General features: G+C 44.2%; 2 protein-coding genes across 9 annotated transcripts in view; one reads left to right on the top strand and one right to left on the bottom strand.

Annotated features, from left to right (window-relative positions):
• Positions 1 to 3537: 3537 nt before the first annotated feature.
• On the top strand, positions 3538 to 8866 carry HYI (hydroxypyruvate isomerase (putative)). 3 transcript variants are annotated; one of them, XM_075616075.1, is made up of 9 exons: positions 3538 to 3953; positions 4112 to 4385; positions 4935 to 5046; positions 5927 to 6041; positions 6117 to 6195; positions 6324 to 6373; positions 6711 to 6780; positions 7196 to 7330; positions 8432 to 8866. In XM_075616075.1, the coding sequence occupies exons 2-9, from the start codon at positions 4187 to 4189 to the stop codon at positions 8503 to 8505; spliced, it is 834 nt and encodes a 277-aa protein (XP_075472190.1). In that variant the 5' UTR covers positions 3538 to 3953; positions 4112 to 4186; the 3' UTR covers positions 8506 to 8866. The 3 variants fall into 3 exon arrangements, with proteins under 3 accessions (XP_075472190.1, XP_075472189.1, XP_075472192.1); XM_075616074.1 differs by having other exon boundaries at positions 3538 to 4088; positions 4135 to 4385; XM_075616077.1 differs by lacking the exon at positions 3538 to 3953 and adding an exon at positions 4692 to 4756 and having other exon boundaries at positions 4276 to 4385.
• Positions 8786 to 20197, bottom strand: part of SZT2 (SZT2 subunit of KICSTOR complex) — a 74988-nt gene continuing 63576 nt past the window's right edge. For 3 of the 6 annotated variants that reach the window (XM_075616068.1, XM_075616069.1, XM_075616070.1), the window contains 11 exons: positions 19961 to 20163; positions 18837 to 18915; positions 18657 to 18737; positions 18471 to 18545; positions 16458 to 16517; positions 14605 to 15002; positions 13541 to 13663; positions 12008 to 12449; positions 11248 to 11364; positions 10985 to 11053; positions 8786 to 9442 (listed from right to left, as the gene is read on the bottom strand). In XM_075616068.1, coding sequence (XP_075472183.1) covers positions 9299 to 9442; positions 10985 to 11053; positions 11248 to 11364; positions 12008 to 12449; positions 13541 to 13663; positions 14605 to 15002; positions 16458 to 16517; positions 18471 to 18545; positions 18657 to 18737; positions 18837 to 18915; positions 19961 to 20163 — 1791 coding nt within the window. In that variant the 3' untranslated portion in view covers positions 8786 to 9298. The other 3 variants (XM_075616071.1, XM_075616073.1, XM_075616072.1) reach the window with 2 other exon arrangements.

Here is a 20197-nt window from a genome sequence, read left to right as displayed (position 1 = left end):
GGGGGGGTGTTTGAAAGCGCGGGAGACACGGGGAGAGGAGGACGTGCGCGCGTGTGGAGGCTGATTTCGGGGAGGAAGAGGCGGAGGCGGGTATGTGAGCCCCCCCCCCCCCCCGGTTATACAATGCTGCTAATGTACACCCCCCCCCCCTACTGTGTGTGTGTGTGAGTGTGTGTGTCCCTGTGTGTGTCCCTGTGTGTGTGTTTGTGTCCCTGTGTGTGTGTTTGTGTCCCTGTGTGTCCTTTGGGCCGTCACTCCGCCTCAGGCCAATGAGAGGTGTGCGGGGGCGGCCCAAGGGACCAATGAGATTTCCCCTAGGGACACCGGACATCCAGCAGGCAGGCAGGCAGGCTGGCATGCATGCATGCAGGCAGGCATACAGTGCTTTCACTAATATAGTATAAGATACCCTGTTCATTTATGTAACTGTACTTGTAACCATGTATTATTTGTTTTACTCTGTGCCCAGGACATACTTGAAAACGAGAGGTAACTCTCAATGTATTACTTCCTGGTAAAATATTTTATAAATAAATAAATAAATTGTGATCATTTGTTGCCAATATTCCCAGCAGTTTGAGCTGCAAACTGTAACAATAGATAATGTTACTTTAGGAATATAAGAATACATTGTGGCTGCTGAGTTACACTGACTGAAGGAGTGGTTTGAAATGGAAAGGCAGCCATTTAGTGAACCCTGGGAAACAGGATCTTTACTGATTGATCACGGGAGAACAAAATGATTGGCAGCTTAGGTAATTAGTTAACAATAAAGGTAATCAAAGGCTGCATATACTAAAGCAAAACATTTTATTTTTTTTGGATGCCTGGATTGCAGCTTTGAAAAATGAGAAATGATGTACTGATATCAAGAGTTTGCATAGTCACGAAACAATTTTACCAGGTAAAGAAAGGAGAAGATATTTGCTTTAGTGGAAGCTGCAGCTCAGCAAACTATTTGGTCCTCTTGCTTAACCACTTCACAGCTAGGGCAAGATACAATTACTGGGTTAATCAGCTGGCTCTCAAACCTATCCTCAGCAAGATCAGGTATCATGGGCAACAAATGAATATTGTATTCATATAGTATGGCTATTATGAGCAGAGTTTGCAAATACATTTTAAACACCTGGTGGTTATGCAGTCCCCAAGGAGAGAGGTTTGAGAATATTGTGTTAATCTATACCAGGGATGGCCAACTCCAGTCCTCAAGGGCCACCAACAGGACAGGTTTTAAGGATATCCCTGCATCAGCACAGATGGCTCAGTCATTGACTGAGGCACTGTTTGAGCCTGTGCTGAAGCAGGGATATCCTTAAAACCTGTCCTGTTGGTGGCCCTTGAGGACTGGAGTTGGCCGCTCCTGATCTATATGCTTACTCTGCACTTTCTTATGTCCTGGGTTTAGAAAGACCAAGCCACATCCCAAGGGCCTCCTACATACAGTACGCCTGTAGACTTGAACAGATCACATTTATGTACAGGGGAGAGCGAGAAAAATAGAGGGAGGAGAGAGGGAAAAGACATTTGAAAAAAAAAAAAAAAAAAGCAAATAAATCACAAGAAGAGCCTGGCCTGTTCATTCAGTCAGTAACCATAGAAACACTGCAACCAGCTGAGATGCTCTGTGTGATATATGTCACTGTAGACTACTAACTACTGAGGCAACATACATGCCCCCCACACACACACACTTCATGTTAGTGATTCCAACCTACTCACACTCAGATGGTTTTACCCATCCAACACTATCAATCACCTCAATGCTATTTCTCACCAGGAGATCTGTGGTGTTAGCATACAGAGTATACCATTCATGTGAAATTATATTTATAAAACTATGGACAAGAGAGGGAATTCATTGTGGGAAAGAAAGCTGCTGAGGGGCAAACCATGGTGGTTATTGACAAAGGGCACATCAAAGCGTTCCAGTTCCATTTCCAGCAGCCTCCTGGAAGTAACCACATTTATTGTTGCAAAGGGATCACAATTCTCCAGAGTATACCAACGTATTCAGCCTGTAATTAATTTGCCGACCAGGTAAATATTGAAATGAATCACCTTTTAAAAATCGCACTATAAACAAGACTTAGTGGTTTCTCCAGTTCCATTTCCTACCCATATAGAGAGGATAGTCACAGTCGGCAAACTCAATAAAAGTTCATCATGCCACAAAAATGTCCTTCAAAATGTAGCAAAACGAGAGATGCTTTTGATATTTGAGTTTTCAAGAGGAAAGAAAAGATGTGTTTCTGGACGTCTTCCTTCTTAAAAGAGTCCATGGGCATTTTAAATCCGGCTGCCACAAAAAATAAGTTCCAAAATCCTTATTTTTTTTTTTTTAGTAAATAAAAATGTCACTTGTGAGCACATTCACACGTCTCAGGCAGGTCTGCAAACCAGATTTTCACCATTATCTCTTAGCATACAGTGCTTCCACTGCAGCAAGGAATTCTGGGAAATGACATGCAAATGCGTACATTTTGCTGCTTATCCATTTTGATATGGATAACCACAACCACTATAAGCTTATTTGCTGTGCACAGTATGGTGGGGGATTTCTGACACTTTTTTACCCACCATAACTTATTTAATGTTATTTATTTTTTAAAATTAGTTTTACTTTTTATTTGTAATTCTTATCACATTGTTCACTTTCAGAGGAGCACTGATGTAAAATACATTTCGTGCTGTCTACAGTATACTGCAGAGTACATTTTATGAGAAACATTTCATCTGGGCATAGTATCTTAACAGAAGGTAAAATATGCTGTGTATGTATACATATTAAGATTTGTCATTGTGCTTTTTGGAGTTACACCATTTAAACTTCATTTGAAACGCTACCAAATAGATATTCAAATATTAAAAAGAAACACGTTACAAAGCACTGACGCAGAATTGATTTTCTGGGAGCGCAAAATGAAAACGTTTAATGTAAAAAATATTCACATGTACTGTATGTATCATGTTAGAGAACACTTCAAAGTCTGATAAACAAGGATATTTAAAAAAATCCTACTTTAGGGGCAGCTTTTCTAATACAGTAAGTAACCTGTAATGTAAGATCAATACACATTCTTATCCCATTTTGTTATGTGGATTTCTCTCTGTGGAGTTAAAGCCACGAAATGTAAAAGGGTGTTTATAGTATGATAGGCAAAAATTATTTAAACTTCACCTGTTCCCATTCACCTAGAGTTGGGCTTATCCTACAGTACCGGGGGGGGGGGGGTACAGTACCGGGGGAGATGGGAGTACAGTACCGGGGGGAGGGGGAGTACAGTACCGGGGGGTGGGGAGTGGGGTACAGTACCGGGGTGGAGTGGAGTACAGTACGGGGGGGAGGGGAGTACAGTACCCGCGGGAGGGGGGAGTACAGTACCGGGGGGGAGTACAGTACGGGGGGGAGGGGAGTACAGTACCGGGGGGGGGGGGTACAGTACGTGGGGGGGGGAGTACAGTACCGGGGGGGTACAGTACGGGGGGGAGTACAGTACCGGGGGGGGGGAGTACAGTACGGGGGAGAGGGGGAGGGGTTTTACTGGACAGTTTAATCCAGGGTTTGTCTTCTGTAAAATGCAGGACTTTGCTCCTCACAGGGACTGGGCCTCTCCCGGCCTGCTGTACAGTATCTCACACGGCGCATCCCGGCCTCTCACACGGCGCATCGCCGGCCTATCACACGGCGCATCCCCGGCCTCTCCTCGCCTATCACACGGCGCATCCCCGGCCTCTCCTGGTCTAACTATCACACGGCGCATCCCCGGCCCCTCCTGGTCTATCACACGGCGCATCCCCGGCCTCTCCTGGTCTAACTATCACACGGCGCATCCCCGGCCCCTCCTGGTCTATCACACGGCGCATCCCCGGCCTATCACACGGCGCATCCCCGGCCTCTCACACGGCGCATCCCCGGCCTCTCACACGGCGCATCCCCGGCCCCTCCCGGCCTATCACACGGCGCATCCCCGGCCCCTCCTGGTCTATCACACGGCGCATCCCCGGCCTCTCCCACGGCGCATCCCCGGCCTCTCCTGTCATATCACACGGCACATCCCCGGCCTCTCACACGGCGCATCCCCGGCCTCTCACACGGCGCATCCCCGGCCTATCACACGGCGCATCCCCGGCCTCTCCTGTCCTGTGGTTCCCCTGAGTCCCCGCAGTAAGTCCCCTTTTCCTCATGCCCGCCCTCCGCTTCTCGGCGAACCTTTCCTGGCTGTTCCAGCACGTGCCGGATCTCCCGGGGCGGGTGCAGGCCGCAGCGGGAGCCGGCTTCCAGGCGCTGGAGGTGGCCTGGCCCTATGACTCTGATGTGGGGCTTTTAAGGGAGGCCCTGGACCGGCACCAGCTCCCCATGGTGCTGATCAACACCCCGCCAGGTACCGGCCCGGGGCCCAGGAGAGTTCTCTATATAATGTACCATGTAATTCTCCCTGATACCAGATCCCTCATCACCGTGTAATTACATTTACTTTCCAGAAAGAAGCTTTCGTGCAAACACCTGCAATATAAATCCCCGGGTATATACACTAATATAAACACCGCATTCATCTCCTCTCACTTTCATTTCTGCAGGCTAAATATCTGAATAAATGTAGGTACTGTACAGTAAACTGGTTGAACTAATGTGTCCACTTTCCCCAAACTATTTCAAATAATGTTCTGGATTTTTATTTCCACATTAGTCTGTCTGCAGAAATGTCACAGAAATGTTGCAGCATTACTGGGAAATTGCCCCAGATTTTCCAAGGCAAGTGTTCGGATACTCGTGGCTGCATCTGTATGTAAGAAATGTAAATACAAATCCGTTTGAATGAGGCTGAAGCGGCCTTCCCCTAATAGTTAGGGTGCCCATGTTCTCAGGGCTGTGCGGGTCAGTGTTTTCTGGCCCTGGCGCTAACACAAGCGAGTGTTGTTTATCTGAGCAGGGGACCCAAAGGCGGGGGAACTTGGACTTGGCGCTGTCCCGGGGCGGCAGGATGAATTCCGAGCAGGGCTGAACCAGGCAGTCAGCTGGGCCAGTCATTTGGGCTGTAACAGGTATATACACCTACATAAAATCTTACCCACAACAACTCTTGTAAGCAAGAGGAACTATGTATACACAGACTGAACCCCTCTCACTTTTTGTTGGACACCCCTTTATTTTTATTTGCTGTAAATTTTTCAGCAAAACAAATCACCTGCGAGTACATTCACATCTCAGACAGGTCTGCAACCCTGCTTTCCCCCCCATTATCTCCTAGCATACAGTGCTTCCACTGCAGCCAGGGATTCTGGGTAATGACATGCACATGAGCACTTACAGTGTGTCACTCTTTGCTTCTTGTCCATTGAACATGGACCCCTATAAGCGTATGCCTGACGTATTAGGCCTCGTCTACGGTGAGAGCGCGTTTGATGGTGCTAGAGCGCCGTGACATCAGGTGCTCATGTTGCCCAGGCAAATCCTGGCCAGATAGTTGCACGCGTGGGGGTGGCAAGCTCTCATCCTGGACACGGCCTTTCACTGCTCTTTCAGCACAGCCTGGGTTAAAAAAAAGTGTAACATTGTTCCCAAAACCCAATGCAAGTGAATGAAGTGCGGAGATTTCTTGCAATTTCCCAGCATATCTCCCTGAAAATATTTTTTCCAAATTGACCAGCACGTGTATAAAGCCCCCAAAAGATACCCCAATAGCCACTATTCCCCCACTCCTGATGTTTACATCATGCCCACTAATACAACAAGCCCTGTTTAATTACTGTTGACAACAATTGCATCCCCAACTAATACTGGTTTATGACCTTCAGACACCCAACAGTCCTAATCAGAGATCACAATTTCCTGGGGGAGGAATACTTGGTACTTTACAATGCCTTCTGCCCTGGATAAATATTGTGCTGGAGTAGTTTCTCACTGTGCTCTCCTCTATCACAGCATACACATTATGGCAGGACGGGTGCCATTAGGTTTAGAGAGGCAAGGCATAGCGAAGGAGATGGAAGAAACGTTTATTGAGAATCTCATGTATGCAGCAGAGGTCCTGAGCCAGGTGTGTGACTCTTTCAGGGAACAATATGTGGGGAAAGTGAACATGTGCACTACTTATGTTGTCCTTTGTATGCAGGCTGGGATGGTGGGGCTGCTTGAGCCTATTAACTGTCGTATTACTGATCCTCGGTATTTCCTGAATACCCCACAGCATGGTAAGGGGGGTTCTCTCAAACACTGGCAGGACTTTCACTGTAGTAGGGTCATTTTGGACAGCTCAGTAGATTTGGATTAGCACCGACATTGCGTTGTTGCAATGTGTCCATTTTGTCTTTGGTTTTAGCCGTGTCAATCCTGCAGAAAGTGGGAAGACCCAATTTGAAGCTGCAAATGGTGAGTACTGGGAAGTGTTTGATCCTATTGTATGTGAGATGTCTGATCCATCCAATAATATTATTTCTTACCATTTGATTCTGGAATGTATGTAGTGTTAATACTCTGGCCACAGCAAATCACCCCCATGAAAAGAAGATTATTGTTGTAATCTATTGTTTCATGATATTTTCCTATCGTTTGTGTACTAAAACAAAATTAACAAAAAATGAGACTAAGGTGATTTACCACTTCGAAGGACAGCCACAAAGCCCATCCTTTTGTCTAAAAATATCCCATCTCTTCATTCTGTCACGATTGTGGCAACATTTGTACATCCTGTGCTTTCTGTATGCAGGACCTGTATCATTGGCAGATCATGGATGGAAACCTGACCCAGAACATGAAGACATACTTTCCTTTAATTGGTGAGCTTGAGTGTGAGCCGCAGTACTGTATTGTCAACGTCTTTGTTTTTACGTGTCCTCGGCTCTAAAGCCGCAGCTCATGTTCACACACGCCGTATGACTTCATATTTTGAATTCTAAAAGCTTCTTCAACATGGTGAACAAAGTCTTGAAAAACAGCATTGCTGCCGCCTAATAAATATAGAGGTTAATAATCGCCTCACCGTTAAGGCTTCCATGTTGATCCAACAAAAAACAAATCTTTTACTCTTAGGGGTGGGCTTTCGACAAACTTCATGACAGATATTTTATAGGGATCGTTGTATTATATTTATGGCAAATGCAAATTACTCTGAATCTTGTCCCCCTAAGGCCTATGCTGGTACAACTTTTTGAGCTACAAAAAACACATGTTTATACTCTCCGTTCTGTGCAGGTCATGTTCAGATCGCACAGGTTCCTCATCGGAATGAGCCAGACAGTCCGGGAGAGCTGAATTTCATGTATCTGTTTGACTTACTGGAGGAGCTTGGATACCAAGACTATGTAGGTTGTGAATACAAACCTCAAGGTGAGCATAGGTGATCTGCCTCATTACCAAAACATCACGTTTTATTTCTGATATGAAGCCATGATATGATGCGTCACCTCTTTACAAGCCGGTCTTTGCCGCAGCATTTTTGTATGAAGTTAAGCAGTGTGTTTTGCCCTGTGTTTATTGTCAAGCGAGGTCATGCTTGTATGTTTAACTTCACCTCTACATAAAATGATGCATGCTGCTTTGCATTTATTCTCCGCTCCAAGGTTGACTTTGCATAAGTATACAGAATAAAGAGGGAACAAATCCCCACATACCTCAATGTGGAGTCAAAAACAGACTCTTGCTGTGTGACGGTGCTTGTCTCTTTAAATGTGATCTCACACCGTAGACTGTAGCATATGTAGAAAACAGAACAGAGACGGCACTCTACCCCATTACATAGTAACACTCCAGATTTGTAGTGCAGATGAATATCCAGGTTCACGTTACACAGTACACTTGGATGATGAAGAAAGTTACCTTTATTCATAAAGGAACATGCCACACCACAGAGCCACGTTTCAGGCCCGTACACACCTACCTGATGAAAGGCCGTGTACGGGCCTGAAACGTGGCTCTGTGGTGTGGCATGTTCCTTTATGAATAAAGGTAACTTTCTTCATCATCCAAGTGTACTGTGTAACGTGAATGTGGATATTCATCTGCACTACAAATCGGGAGTGTTACTATATAATGGGGTAGAGTGCCGTCTCTGTTCTGTTTTCTACATATGAATTTGCATGAGGCCAGGCATAGTGTTGACGGTAAAGGCAAGTTACACGTTTTTTTTTTAAATGGATCTCTACACTAGATAGCTATACACAATGGAATCTCCCAAAAAGAGTTAGATGTGTTTTTATTGTTATCTTTGATTTGTGATATTTATGACAATGGAAGGCTGAAGTGTATTGAGATGTATTGATTATCCTTTGGCTACAGCTTCTGCCACAGCGCAAACCTGTCCATCTCGCCTCTACCAACTCATGCATGGTGCGCAGTCTTCTATATTGCCTGTGCTACGCTCCATTTGACAGGAGACCTTTGCACTGTCCAACAATCCTCTAGTGATGTGATATTTATTTATTCCCTCAGGGGATACACTGACTGGACTTGGCTGGATGGAGACTTATCGCAAGAGGTGTAATATCCGAGACAAAACAGAGTGAAGAACTGGAGATCAATCCTAGGACTTTGCACCAATCCAGAAAAAGAACAAACCAGCACAACAATACAAAAATAATTTGCGATTGTCACTTCTAGAAAGGGCACTTTTTAGTTCCTCTATAGATTTGGGCAAGGGGGTCAGAGCTTCCAAAGATGATTGAACTTACGTTAAATGTCCACAGAAGACATTAGGCATGACTGTATGCTATTGAAATGTCCTGTCACAGCCATTTAAACTTGATGAGACATTAAGAATACGGAGCAGAATCTCCCTTGCACACGTACTAGGATACTTACATTTATTCAATAATTAGGATAAATTGTGATCGGCGCTTATTAAATGTACATATAATTTACATACAATCTTGCATCTTGTAATTAGCTCCTCAATCTGCCTCATTGGTTTCACATTTAAAACAAACAATACAGCAGTAGGTGGGGAATCCATTTCAGGTCGTAAATGCAGCATTTTGTCTGTCGTCAAACCGTCCTTTCAGTGAAAGTTGTACGTTCACCTGTAGCGCAGAACTGACATCTGTGCAGATATCCCACTGCTGGGAACGGTCATTAGTTTTTCCTGGGCACTTCAGGTGTAAGACAAGCACTCTCTTTTTGCTTTTCCTGCAGCACATTTTCAGTCTTTTGCTTTGGAATTCCAGAAAGTGGCAGTAAAAAAAAGAAAGGATGTTTCTCCGAGCTGCAAAACCTGTATCCGGGCGCAGGCTGCTCCAGTCTGTGCTGCATCTTTCCTTTTATAAGGACACTGGAGAAACGGAATTACACACTACAGTGCTGTCAAAGCATCCCGCTCCACAGGTTGAAGCAGGCAGTGTTAATAACAGACTCCAGGTGGTGGTATGTTGAAACCAGCTGAGGTAATGGGCTCTCACTGTTCTGTGGCTGCTCTGGAAATGGTTCTCTGAACACAACCTTCAGGCTCTGTCACAAGGAAAATATAAATAAATACAAAGTTGACCACCATGAAGCTTCTCTACTTAAACCATCAATGTATTCTAGACTAACCATTACATATACTTACTTCTTGCCTGTCCCTCACACGCCAAACAAGCCACTGAGATGTCATGACTTACTGAGACTGTTTCTCACAAGACAAAAGTACCCAATATGGACCTTCCTACCAAAGCATGATATAGCAATACCAAACTGGACATTTCTCTATTGTCCCAATGTGACAGCTCTATTTTCCCCACATTTGCTGGAAGCTTTCTTATACCTCCCACAATTCCTGTGACTTTCTACTTCCCCAGCTGAGCCGCTATCCAACGATTGGTAAATCTGGTCATCCTCAATATCTAACTTTACAATGCAAGTGACTTTTCAGTGTACTAAAAATCCCTTTCACTATACATGTGATATCACAAGGGAGAAGTGAACAACGACTGTTCAGTCATTTCAGTGGTGATCACTGGAAACTAAATCTGTGCCCAAGGATGTGGGGTATGCCAAACAAATAAGGCATGTCTGCTAATTCTGGTAATGGCAATAGTGAGAAAAATCTACCACACAAAATCCCTCCTGCTAGCCTCTCATAATAGAAAAGTGGAAGGTTTGCTTAATTAGCTGACACAAAGGCAAATTCCAATTAGGAGTGTCAATACTACACAAACCCTCCTATTGTGCTCACAGTAAGATGCATAAAAGGTCGTTGGCAGCAATAAGAAGGATGATCCAACAGTGGAAGTGGAGAAGAACGTGTTGGAGTCGGTGTGATGTGGTACCACAAGGAAGGCAGCGGCCTTTATTTAACCATTGTGTTGGTGTAACACTATAAAGCAGTTAAGTACTTACATGAACGTTGCAATTATACAAAAGTGAAATCTTTGTAGTAGATGACACCCTTTTATTTGGACTAAAATATATTTAAGCTACCAAATGATGCTTCTTGACAAGAGGATGAACCCTTAAACTTTTGTCTTAAAATATATATTCTGCATATCCAAACAAGAATGTATCTACTGTGTAAGTCTTCACCTACTTCTGCTTCATTTATTCTGCACACCAAGTCTGAAGGACATACCGTATACCTTACATGTATATGTTTATTTTTCTGTCTCAGTGTTTACAGGACCCCCATATATAACTACAGCATTGAAGGGAGTGAAAGATTGTATAGCACTTCACCTGGTCAGGCACAGGAGACTGACATTTAATAAACAGAAAATACACATCTTAATAATGCCGACTATTTTTGCCACAGAGCATCAAATGCTGTGAATATAATGAGACACAAAAAGGGAACTTGAGATCAAATCAAAGCCACAGTAAATCAAATCAAAGCCACAGTAGGCGTTCCTGGGACTATAGCAGTTTCTTGTATAGTTCTGCGATTATTTACTGAACTTTAATATTTTGAATGTCATGTACTCTACAATTCCCTAATTTTTCCTTGATGGCTCTTACGCACACTATTATCAGGTTTCACACCACGACCCCTGTGGGCCTTATAAATTAATAACTCACCGTTGTACCGGAATGGGAATCCAGAAAAACTAAAACAAAGCAGTCTGTGAATTTCTGATTCAGCACCACCTGGAGAGGAAAGGACATTCGAAGACTTACGAAGGCGACTAGGAATACACAGAACTCAAATACGAGGTTTCAAGGTTGTGCAGAGGGTTTCATTGTTTCTGTTTAATACACGCCCCTCTGGCAAGCAAAGGGTTTAGTGACCCCTCTCCCCTTTATTTCTTACATAATATATGGATACATGTATATGGGATTACCAGGTACTGGGTGCCATTGTCAGGGCTGTGGAAATGTCGGCAGCTCTGGGGGAATCGGCTGAGAAGCACTTTGATAAGACTCTGATACCACTGGACGCTCATTGTGAGGAGAAAATCCTGCAGGAGAGAGATTTGTGATAAATATTAAAAATCTAGCACTGTACACAGCCAAGAGGTGAAATCCTGCCAGAGGCACTGATTCAGGCATACGTGTGAGATGGTCAAGGCAGCAGCCAAAGCCTATGACATGAATCTACTTCTGCACAAAGCAGGACTATGAGGTACTTTTTAGATGTTCAAGCCCTAACATAACTATACCTCTTTATGCTCATCTTTCACCAGCAAAGGGTTCATGTATTTACACTATCTTCTATTTCCCCTAACAGCTGAGAGTCTCATCCTCTCTTAGAGCAGGAGAAAAGGAACGTTGGATTTGCTATTAAATCAGCCCTTTTGCAAGACCGTGTGCCTGGTTCCTTTCCTCCTGGTCTGTGATTTCTCTGGGGTAGTACAGGATCTCCCTCATCTCCACGAGCACCGGCAGATTGCCTTTATTGCTGCTATTACCGTGTGCCTGTAACCCTCTCTGCGTTCTCTCATCCTTTTTTATCCAGCCGTCAGTCTACCGGTATGTACCTCTTCTATCCCCCCGAACCCCCCCCAAAAAAATGCTCTCCTTTCTCCATTCATCAGATGTAGGTTTATGTCCTTTTCCTTCACAGGCTGTACACACAAAACAGTCATATTGAATCCCCTTTACCAGCTGTGGGTCAATCTCTGCCACGCTCCTCCCGTGCACTGCTTCCAGTAATTCCTGCAGTTCACTTAAGCTCAGTTTTTCCAGACGCAACTTGTCCGAGGCAAGCTGCTCCAGGAGGAAGAGCCGTTTCCACAAGTTATCCCTGCGGCAGTGACACTTTGCGAGTTGCACCATGTCCATCAGTTGCCTCTGAGCTGTGGCAACTTCTGCCGCCAGCAGTGGGAAAATATGTGGGTTATAGAGGTTCCCGGATCCTAGCCTGCTCGGTTCTCCTTCCTCTTGGGGCTGTGTCTCCATTCTTGGACTCTTCACAAGCTCAGTCAACCCATCAAGTTCCTGGGGGTCCCTCTGCAGCAGTGGCGGCTTCCTAAAGCGGCGCATGTCAGCTGTGAGACGTGGGAACAGCTCTCGTTGACTGGTCATAATAACGTTAAATCGGAGTCTGAGGCCAGAGAGACAAGAGCAGGTGAGAGGGAGATTGCAGAGGAACTTACACCTCTGTAAAGCATGTCAACGTAATGACCTTCATCCTGGTCAGGTTAATCAGTGCTGGGTATTACAAAATAACTTAAATCTCAGCTACAAAAACTAGGTGTTTCCTAAAGTTGTGGAAAGCAGACACTTTGCTTCTAGATGGGGGTCTTCCACTTCTACGTCCTGTGCTTTAACTGTAATGCTATTCTTTACAATGAAAAAGCTACCATCCTTTGTTCCTATTCAAAAATATATTAAGTCCTTCACTGTTCTTTACTGCAATGTGTGGCAGGTCGAAAAACAGACACACATATCACCTGCCCTGGAGAGCCACCAATTTCAGGCACAGGGAGATAGAAACATTGCTCATGGTGTCCGAGGCCTTGAACCCAGATGCCGTGTGCAATACGTGTACTAGGTCAATAAAGTCCAAGCCGAAAGAAAATTGTTCACCATAGAAAATATGTTATGTGAATCGCCATATGGGTGCATTATATAGCTGGTAATGGTAATATACACACAACATAAATGAAGGCACGTGTGCTCATCAGAATAAAGAGAAATGCAATGGTTTCATTAAAACTCCTTGCTAAGGACAATTTCATTAAACCAGAATTGAATTATAATAGCATTTCTTGCTGGTGGTGGATGAAGCCCTTCCAGCCTCTACAGGTAAACATTGAGATACCAGGTATCGTAATATACCTCCAAGCCCTAAAGAGCTCATTCATGCAAAACATACAAGTTAAAGTTGCCCCAACACACCAGCCTTTCATGATTAACTCCTGGTGTAGCCACCCATTGCCTTGTAAGACAATCTAATGGGCAACAGAGCAGTCTTCCCCCACATGAGTAGTTTTTTTAATTGTGTGTGGAGTGGGAAACTGTGGACTACAGGCTACACTCATTGGTGGTGTCTATGTTGGGGACACTGTACATAATTGAAAGTGTAAAGTTATATTGATATTGTGGCTGAATATTGCAGTTTGTATTTCCTCTTGAATGGGTGTGGCAGGTCCACCCTCCTGGTCCTCAATACCCGGGTTCCCTGGTCCTTACCTCAGTACATGTTTCTCTGGCTCAGACTGCTCCTCAAGCGGCACAACACAGTGACACACAAGCAGGGACACGTCAAAGTCATCATTGTGTCGAAGCCCCTCTGAATCCTTGTATGAGCCTGAACTGCAATGGCAAGCACCGTGCAGGAGGGTAAATCATGGGAAAGTGGACGGAAAGAGGACATTACCAGTCAAGACTTCGATTTACTCTTATGTGCAGTCGCTTTATTCTGTTGCTTGAAAAAGATTAATACAAAAACTAACGGCCAAACATCTATACACAAATACACAAGATTAGGAACCATTAGGCACACCCCATTTGCTGATTATTTATATTTTACTGTAATCTCTTCTTTCCCTTGTGGCCACATTTTGCATTTTAAGTCCATTATAATGGTGTGTGTGTGTGTGTGTGTGTGTGTGTGTGTGTGTGTGTGTGTGTGTGTGTGTGTGTGTGTGTGTGTGTGTGTGTGTGTGTGTGTGTGTGTGTGTGTGTGTGTGTGTGTGTGTGTGTGTGTGTGTACCAACACATCATAGAGGGTTCTACCATCCACAACCTAAAATGACAAAGTGCTATTTGAGGACTCTCTCTAGAGAATAATTCCAGCCATAGTTGTATACAGATGCACCAGCCCATATTCAATATGCCGTGAAGTTGTCTTCTCATTGCAATAAATGGGGCTCCCAGACAAGGAGCGGAGTTCACGTACTGCAACTACTGTAGGTTTATCCAAGTTGATGGATCCACAGGGAGCGCAGGAAATAACTAGCTGTGAACGGCTTTGTAAATTCATGAATGATGCATACATTCCTTTCATTTTAATTTTGTGTGCATGTGTACACAACGCCGACAGTAGAATTCCTATTTCTCTACATCCACCACCTTCTGCAGTAAAATCCATTTCCCCACCTACTACCACTTCTTGTCACTGCCTTGTAACATAGTGCAGGGCAGTATAGTGGTAATACCTAGATGAATCTTATAAAGCCAAATGTATACGTCCTACTTGTTTGCAGAGTCTGAAATGTCATGTATTGAGTGATGTCCCAGTGTGTCCCCCTTACCTGTTCCATATGGCCACCAATCCATACTCATTCTGCTCTCCGCTGGCACATTTCTTTCCATTGCTCCCGAGTACAGCAGGGCGAATCATACGCAGTGGCTTCATGCGATAAGTGCTTGCATGATCTGCTATGTAGTTATACAGCTGGTGAGCAGCAATCATCCCGGTGGGAAGGGAGAGCATTCCTTGATGCACATGGTTGCGTCCGTACTTGGGGATGTCAGGATGCTGAGAGATGAAGAGCTGTAGGAAACTTGAGAGGTCATAGCCTTGGCGTAAGGACATGTTGGAGCCCAGCAGGTACTGGTGCAGGACTCGGAGGTGGAAGTCGTAGCTGAAGGAATGAACATGCATCAGGTCCCGAACTTTGTCACACTCCTCTGTGAACAGCATGGATAGCTGCAGAGAGAACAGAGGTAGGGTAATGTATATTGAAATGATAGGGAGGGTGCAGCGAGAGGAGAAAATGCCTGCTGTGGAGGAATAAACACCCTGTAGTATGGAAAAAGAGCAAGGGGAAAGAAAGAGGGGATTGAGAAACTGATTTAAAAAGGATAGGACAAAGATACCAAACCATTGACACTATACACCCTTCTCCCAAATATATGCCAGACCCTTCCTGTAATCTGGCACGGAGTAAAACCAGTGTATCCACCAACATAAATACACCCAATCAGTGGAGCAAACTCTAGCACACCCATAACCAAGGCACAACATCTGCATACCAAACCCCCATGAATATGATTGGTAAAAGTACACATACATAGAGCCCGGTAGTAGCACAGCCATCCCCAGAGCCCAGGATAACTGTGCTCATTGCCTGAAGCCACAACCACCATTTTCCAGAGACCACCACCAGGACACCTGTTCCAGAAACCATCACCAGGACACCTGTTCCAGAAACCATCACCAGGACACCTGTTCCAGAAACCACCACCAGGACACCTGTTCCAGAAACCATCACCAGGACACCTGTTCCAGAAACCACCACCAGGACACCTGTTCCAGAAACCATCACCAGGACACCTTTTCCAGAAACTACCACCAGGACACCTGTTCCAGAATCCAACATCAGCACATCTGTCTTCACAGTGCTGGTCCAGTTCACCTGTTAACAGAGCCTTATTGCAGAGGCCAATACTAGTTAACCTTATTCCAGATCTTGGCCCTAAGCTGGGACCAACACATTCTAACCAGGGCTGAACAATCTTACACTGAGCTCCATAGCCTGGCACCTGCACACCAAGCTACTGTACTCAGCCCAGCACTAGCAACATCAGTACCCGAACACCAGACGCAGAAGGGAATGCAGTGCAGAAAAACAGAATGCAAGTGAGCAACACGCCACAGTGCCATACAAGACAGTACCATGGAGGTAATGACATAGTAGAGTGACGTGAGGACAAGGTAATATAACAATCACATAGAAAACAGTGCCATAAAACACATTGTTAAAAGAAGTAAGAGCCATATAGGAATGAATGAAATGAGGAGTACCAAATAAGACAGGCTGACATAAGGATGTCCATTTACGACAAAACGATATGAGGGTAGCCTTATATGAGACGGGGACATAGGTTTTCATATAAGTATGAGGCCAACATGAAGACCAGTATGAATGGCACATGGGTTGTACAGTATGAGAAAAACATAACGGACGTTCAGTAAATAAGACACACACATGATGTAGTATGAGTGCACAGAAGTGGTGTCCTGATACCGAAGGAGAATGAAGCAAGAAAGACACATACACCCAAAAAAAAAAAAGTGTGCTAGAAAAGTGCATAGGAGACTACCAAATTTCGGTGGTGAGAGAGCACAGGAGACAGGTGTCTGGGAACATAGGGGACATACCGCAGACTCGGAGGTAGTTTCAGGGGCACTCTTGCTATGAGCTCGGGTCGAGAGGGAGCCCTGATAAAAAGAGGATATGAAACATGTACACAACGGGACCAGGGTCTACAACTAGTTGGGGACAGAGACAGCCAGACAACACAGAGACAGCACTTCTAGAAGCAACCTCACCCATCCTTACATTTTCCAATGTTCAGCATTCTTATACACTAAGACCTTAAAGCACCCAAACAAGGCGAAAGCAGAAAGCGATGGGCTACTTTTATAATTGGGAAGAGGTGCTACAAAAGTAAGAAAACATTGGCAAGATACAATGTTAAACATGTCTTGATCTTTTGCTACTGCAGCTTAGCATTTATGTGCATTGAGTACCACAAAAGAAAACTTACACAGCTACCAGTTTGTTGTACATTTTCAGATGTGACCAAAATCAGAACCTGGGATTTACAGATCAGGGAACAATACACTTGAATTAGGTGAAAAGTGCTTTAATTGCACGGATTTTAATTTAATTAATGCACTACCAAATCCATACAGCAGAAATAAATTATCTCTCGCATAGAGCAGCTACACATTATGTTCATCACATAATCTTGTAAAAACACGGGTCTGGGATAGTACTAGAAATGTGGTCAGAGTAGTCGTCTAAATTAATGATGGTTTACAAGTTCCCATGTCACTCACCGTCATAACCGAGCTCCATTCAGCTTTGAGTTCATTAATTAGCCCAATAGAAGCTAATCTCTCATTCCTTAATAGTCACTGCCTTCCATTCACCCACTTATTTGTTTCAAGCTCTTATTCATGTATCGATCTAGTGCTCTCTGACTCATTTCCTCTGTACAGGCTCAAACTCATTTAATATTTATTCTGTACAAGCTGACATTTACTTTCATTCATTCCCACAGTGCAGTTTGTAATGTATGTACTTCACTAGTGCTACAGTTGTCATACCATTCAGACAGGTCTAGCACCGGAATGGGTCAACTTGCCAGAGCCAACTCGCCACCAATCAGCCGCTGAGGGGAGCTTGCCGCAGGCCATCTCGCCAGTAAGGCAAGTTATTTAAGGGTTTACTTTAGGGTTTTTAGGGTAAGGGGTTACGCTTTTTAAGGTAAGGGGTAAAGTTAGGGGGTTAGTGTAAGGCGGTAAGGATTTTAGTCTAAGGGCTACAATTATTGGTTTTAGAGTAAGGGGTGATGGTTTGGCTTTTTAGGGTAAGGGGTTAAGGCTAGGAGTTTTAGGGTAAGGGGTTAAGATTTTTAGGGTGAAGATTAGCTTTAGCATTAGGGGTTAAGGTTAGGGGTTAACAGGTTAGGGGCCCTTGGGGTAAGGTTAGGGGCCTTTGGGGTAAGGTTAGGGGGTACCTTCGCGGAGAGACGGCGAGCTGCCCCCGGATGCGGCGAGTCGTCCTAGACCGCTGGTTACTACTCATGTTTTTGGAAGGTGCAGACTGTCACTCAGTCAGTGAATAAATGAGAGCATTCGCTAGGTGAATAAATGGAAGTTCCACGTGTGGAAACGGGGTGTCTCGGCTTGATTTCTCAAACAATCATGAATTGAATTCAGTCATTTGAGAGTGCAAACTAAAAACGTATGCCACACCTTGCTAGTCCCGTAGTTGCTATGTCCAAGGGGTTTATCTACATCTAAAAGTAGGGGCACAGCATAAAATAACTAAATGAGGATAAGGACACTATTCACATGACTAAAGGGGGCATTCAAAAGGTACAGTAGATAATCTTAATTTTCCTATTTGGTAATGTTATGTACCATAGGACCAATGGACAATCTCTGCTAACAGACTAGCATAGGAGGTGAATTACTATATGCCTATTTTTAAGATGCAGAGAAAATATGAATGCGTCTCACATCTGTGTATAACAGCAGATTAAGGGCAGATGAAGCTGTCAAATGTTTAAAAAGAAAAAAAAAAGTGCAGGGAAAAGGGAGGAGAAAATGACAAAGAAAAGAGAAGTAGCAAAGGAAGAACTTGTATATGGTAGAAGATACCTGAGAGTTCACAGACTGGCCCATGGGTATACGGGAGCACTCTAGAGCATATTGCTTCACACAGAAATAACAGCCCTGTACAAAACAAAAAACAGATATCAGACTGCTGCCATTATGCAACAAACTTCCAATACACAAAAGCCAACCCCTCCCATAGACTGCCCACTTTGTACATCAGCCAACAACCTGAAAGGACAGCTCCATGAGCACGATACCCCCAGGTAAAGCCCTCTGCAGGTGGTAAGTGGTTATAGCAGAACCTCCACTCTGCAAGAGAGAAAAAACAGAGGTGTAGTGAGAGGGTTAAGCAGCAAAGGGTTGACTCTCCCACTCTGTAACCCCCCACATTTAAGGGCCACCACTCACCTTGGGACTACCATCATTCTTGGGTTTGGTAGCTCTGCTTTCTGGGGTCACTGACGCCAAAGCTCGAATCCGAGCCGTGCTGCAAATACACAAATATAATACAGCGATATCAGATCAAGGTAAAAACCACAGAGTTGTCTAACACAGAGACCCTTAGTCAATACGCTGTAAACATGGATTCCCGGCCTGGAGAACATTTGAATCCCATTTATTTGAACGGAGCTGCTCTCTGGGAAGGGGCTTCACAAGAGGGCCACTGAATTCATAAAATTCAAGTAGCTCCCCAAGATAATGTTAAAGAAATAGTAAGCTTTGGGATCTAAAGTGTGTCAGAATTGTATCAAGGGATGAGAGAAATGAATAGCATCCATTCCAAAAGGAGCCAAAATAAGCAAAGTGGTGCAGGCTCCACTGGTGATAATGTCTTGCATATTTAATGTGCATATAGCACAAACATTTAGTTGAGTACAATGATTTAGTACAGAGCTATAGTCCTATTGGTCCTGGGGAAGTGCAAGCTTATTACAGGTTGTATGTACCAGTTAATAAAAAAACAGGAAGGTTCTTCAACGTGTTCAGACCTCACAAGTCTCTTGTTCAGATCGTACATCTGAAGGACAGCATTCTGAGGCCGTGAACACTTATGTACAACTAGATCTATGAAAAATGCTCATGGTGGTCAAATGAACCCCAGGAAGGAACATATTTTATTGGTGGTTCTTTTTTTTGTTTTTTATTATTATTAATATTTATTATTATTATTTCAAGTTAAAACGACTGATGCACATAAATATAGTCTTTCAGTATGAAATATTCTTACCCATATCAAACAGTTGTCAGGATATAAAAAAACACTGTTTAATTTTTTTGGAAGACTGCAGACACATTATCAAAAGCTGCATTGGAGAAACATTGAGTCACTCCTCATTCATGATGTGCAAACACACATGGATCTCTGACAGCATCATGGCAGTGTATACGGATATATGTACATTGCAAAACTGTAATCTTTTAAAAAGAGAAATGCACCCATGTGATGTGTGACCTATGAATGGACTAACACTGTCTCAGTTAGACCGGACGGGGGAGATGTAGACAGAGTGGGTTATTGGCTCGAGACTCACCTGCGTGCAGGTGAGGCAGGGCGTACTTGCACCAGGATGAAGCCAGTGCTTTGAAGGTATTGGATATATTGCTGCATGAACGCAGTGCACAGCTCTAGCAGCCAAGCTTCCTCCTTTGCTCTGCTTGGTGGCATCTCCGCAGAGTCACAGCTGTGACTGCGATCTCTCACCGACGTGCCAGAGTCATTAGAACAATGTCGCTTCTGAGAAAAACAACACCTTGTGCTGCAGATATTT

The sequence above is a fragment of the Ascaphus truei genome, chromosome 10 (assembly GCF_040206685.1).
Source record: "Ascaphus truei isolate aAscTru1 chromosome 10, aAscTru1.hap1, whole genome shotgun sequence".
NCBI classification, from domain to species: domain Eukaryota; kingdom Metazoa; phylum Chordata; class Amphibia; order Anura; family Ascaphidae; genus Ascaphus; species Ascaphus truei.
The sequence above is the reverse complement of the archived record's forward strand: the minus strand, read 5'-3'. Positions and strand labels throughout refer to the sequence as shown.

Excerpts from the sequence above, each read along its gene's own strand:
- HYI (XM_075616075.1), top strand. The coding sequence starts at position 4,187 with ATGCCCGCCCTCCGCTTCTCGGCGAACCTTTCCTGGCTGTTCCAGCAC. Across the intron at positions 4,386-4,934 it reads GCTGATCAACACCCCGCCAG|GGGACCCAAAGGCGGGGGAA; the intron begins GTACCGGCCCGG and ends TTATCTGAGCAG. Across the intron at positions 6,196-6,323 it reads CCTGAATACCCCACAGCATG|CCGTGTCAATCCTGCAGAAA; the intron begins GTAAGGGGGGTT and ends CTTTGGTTTTAG.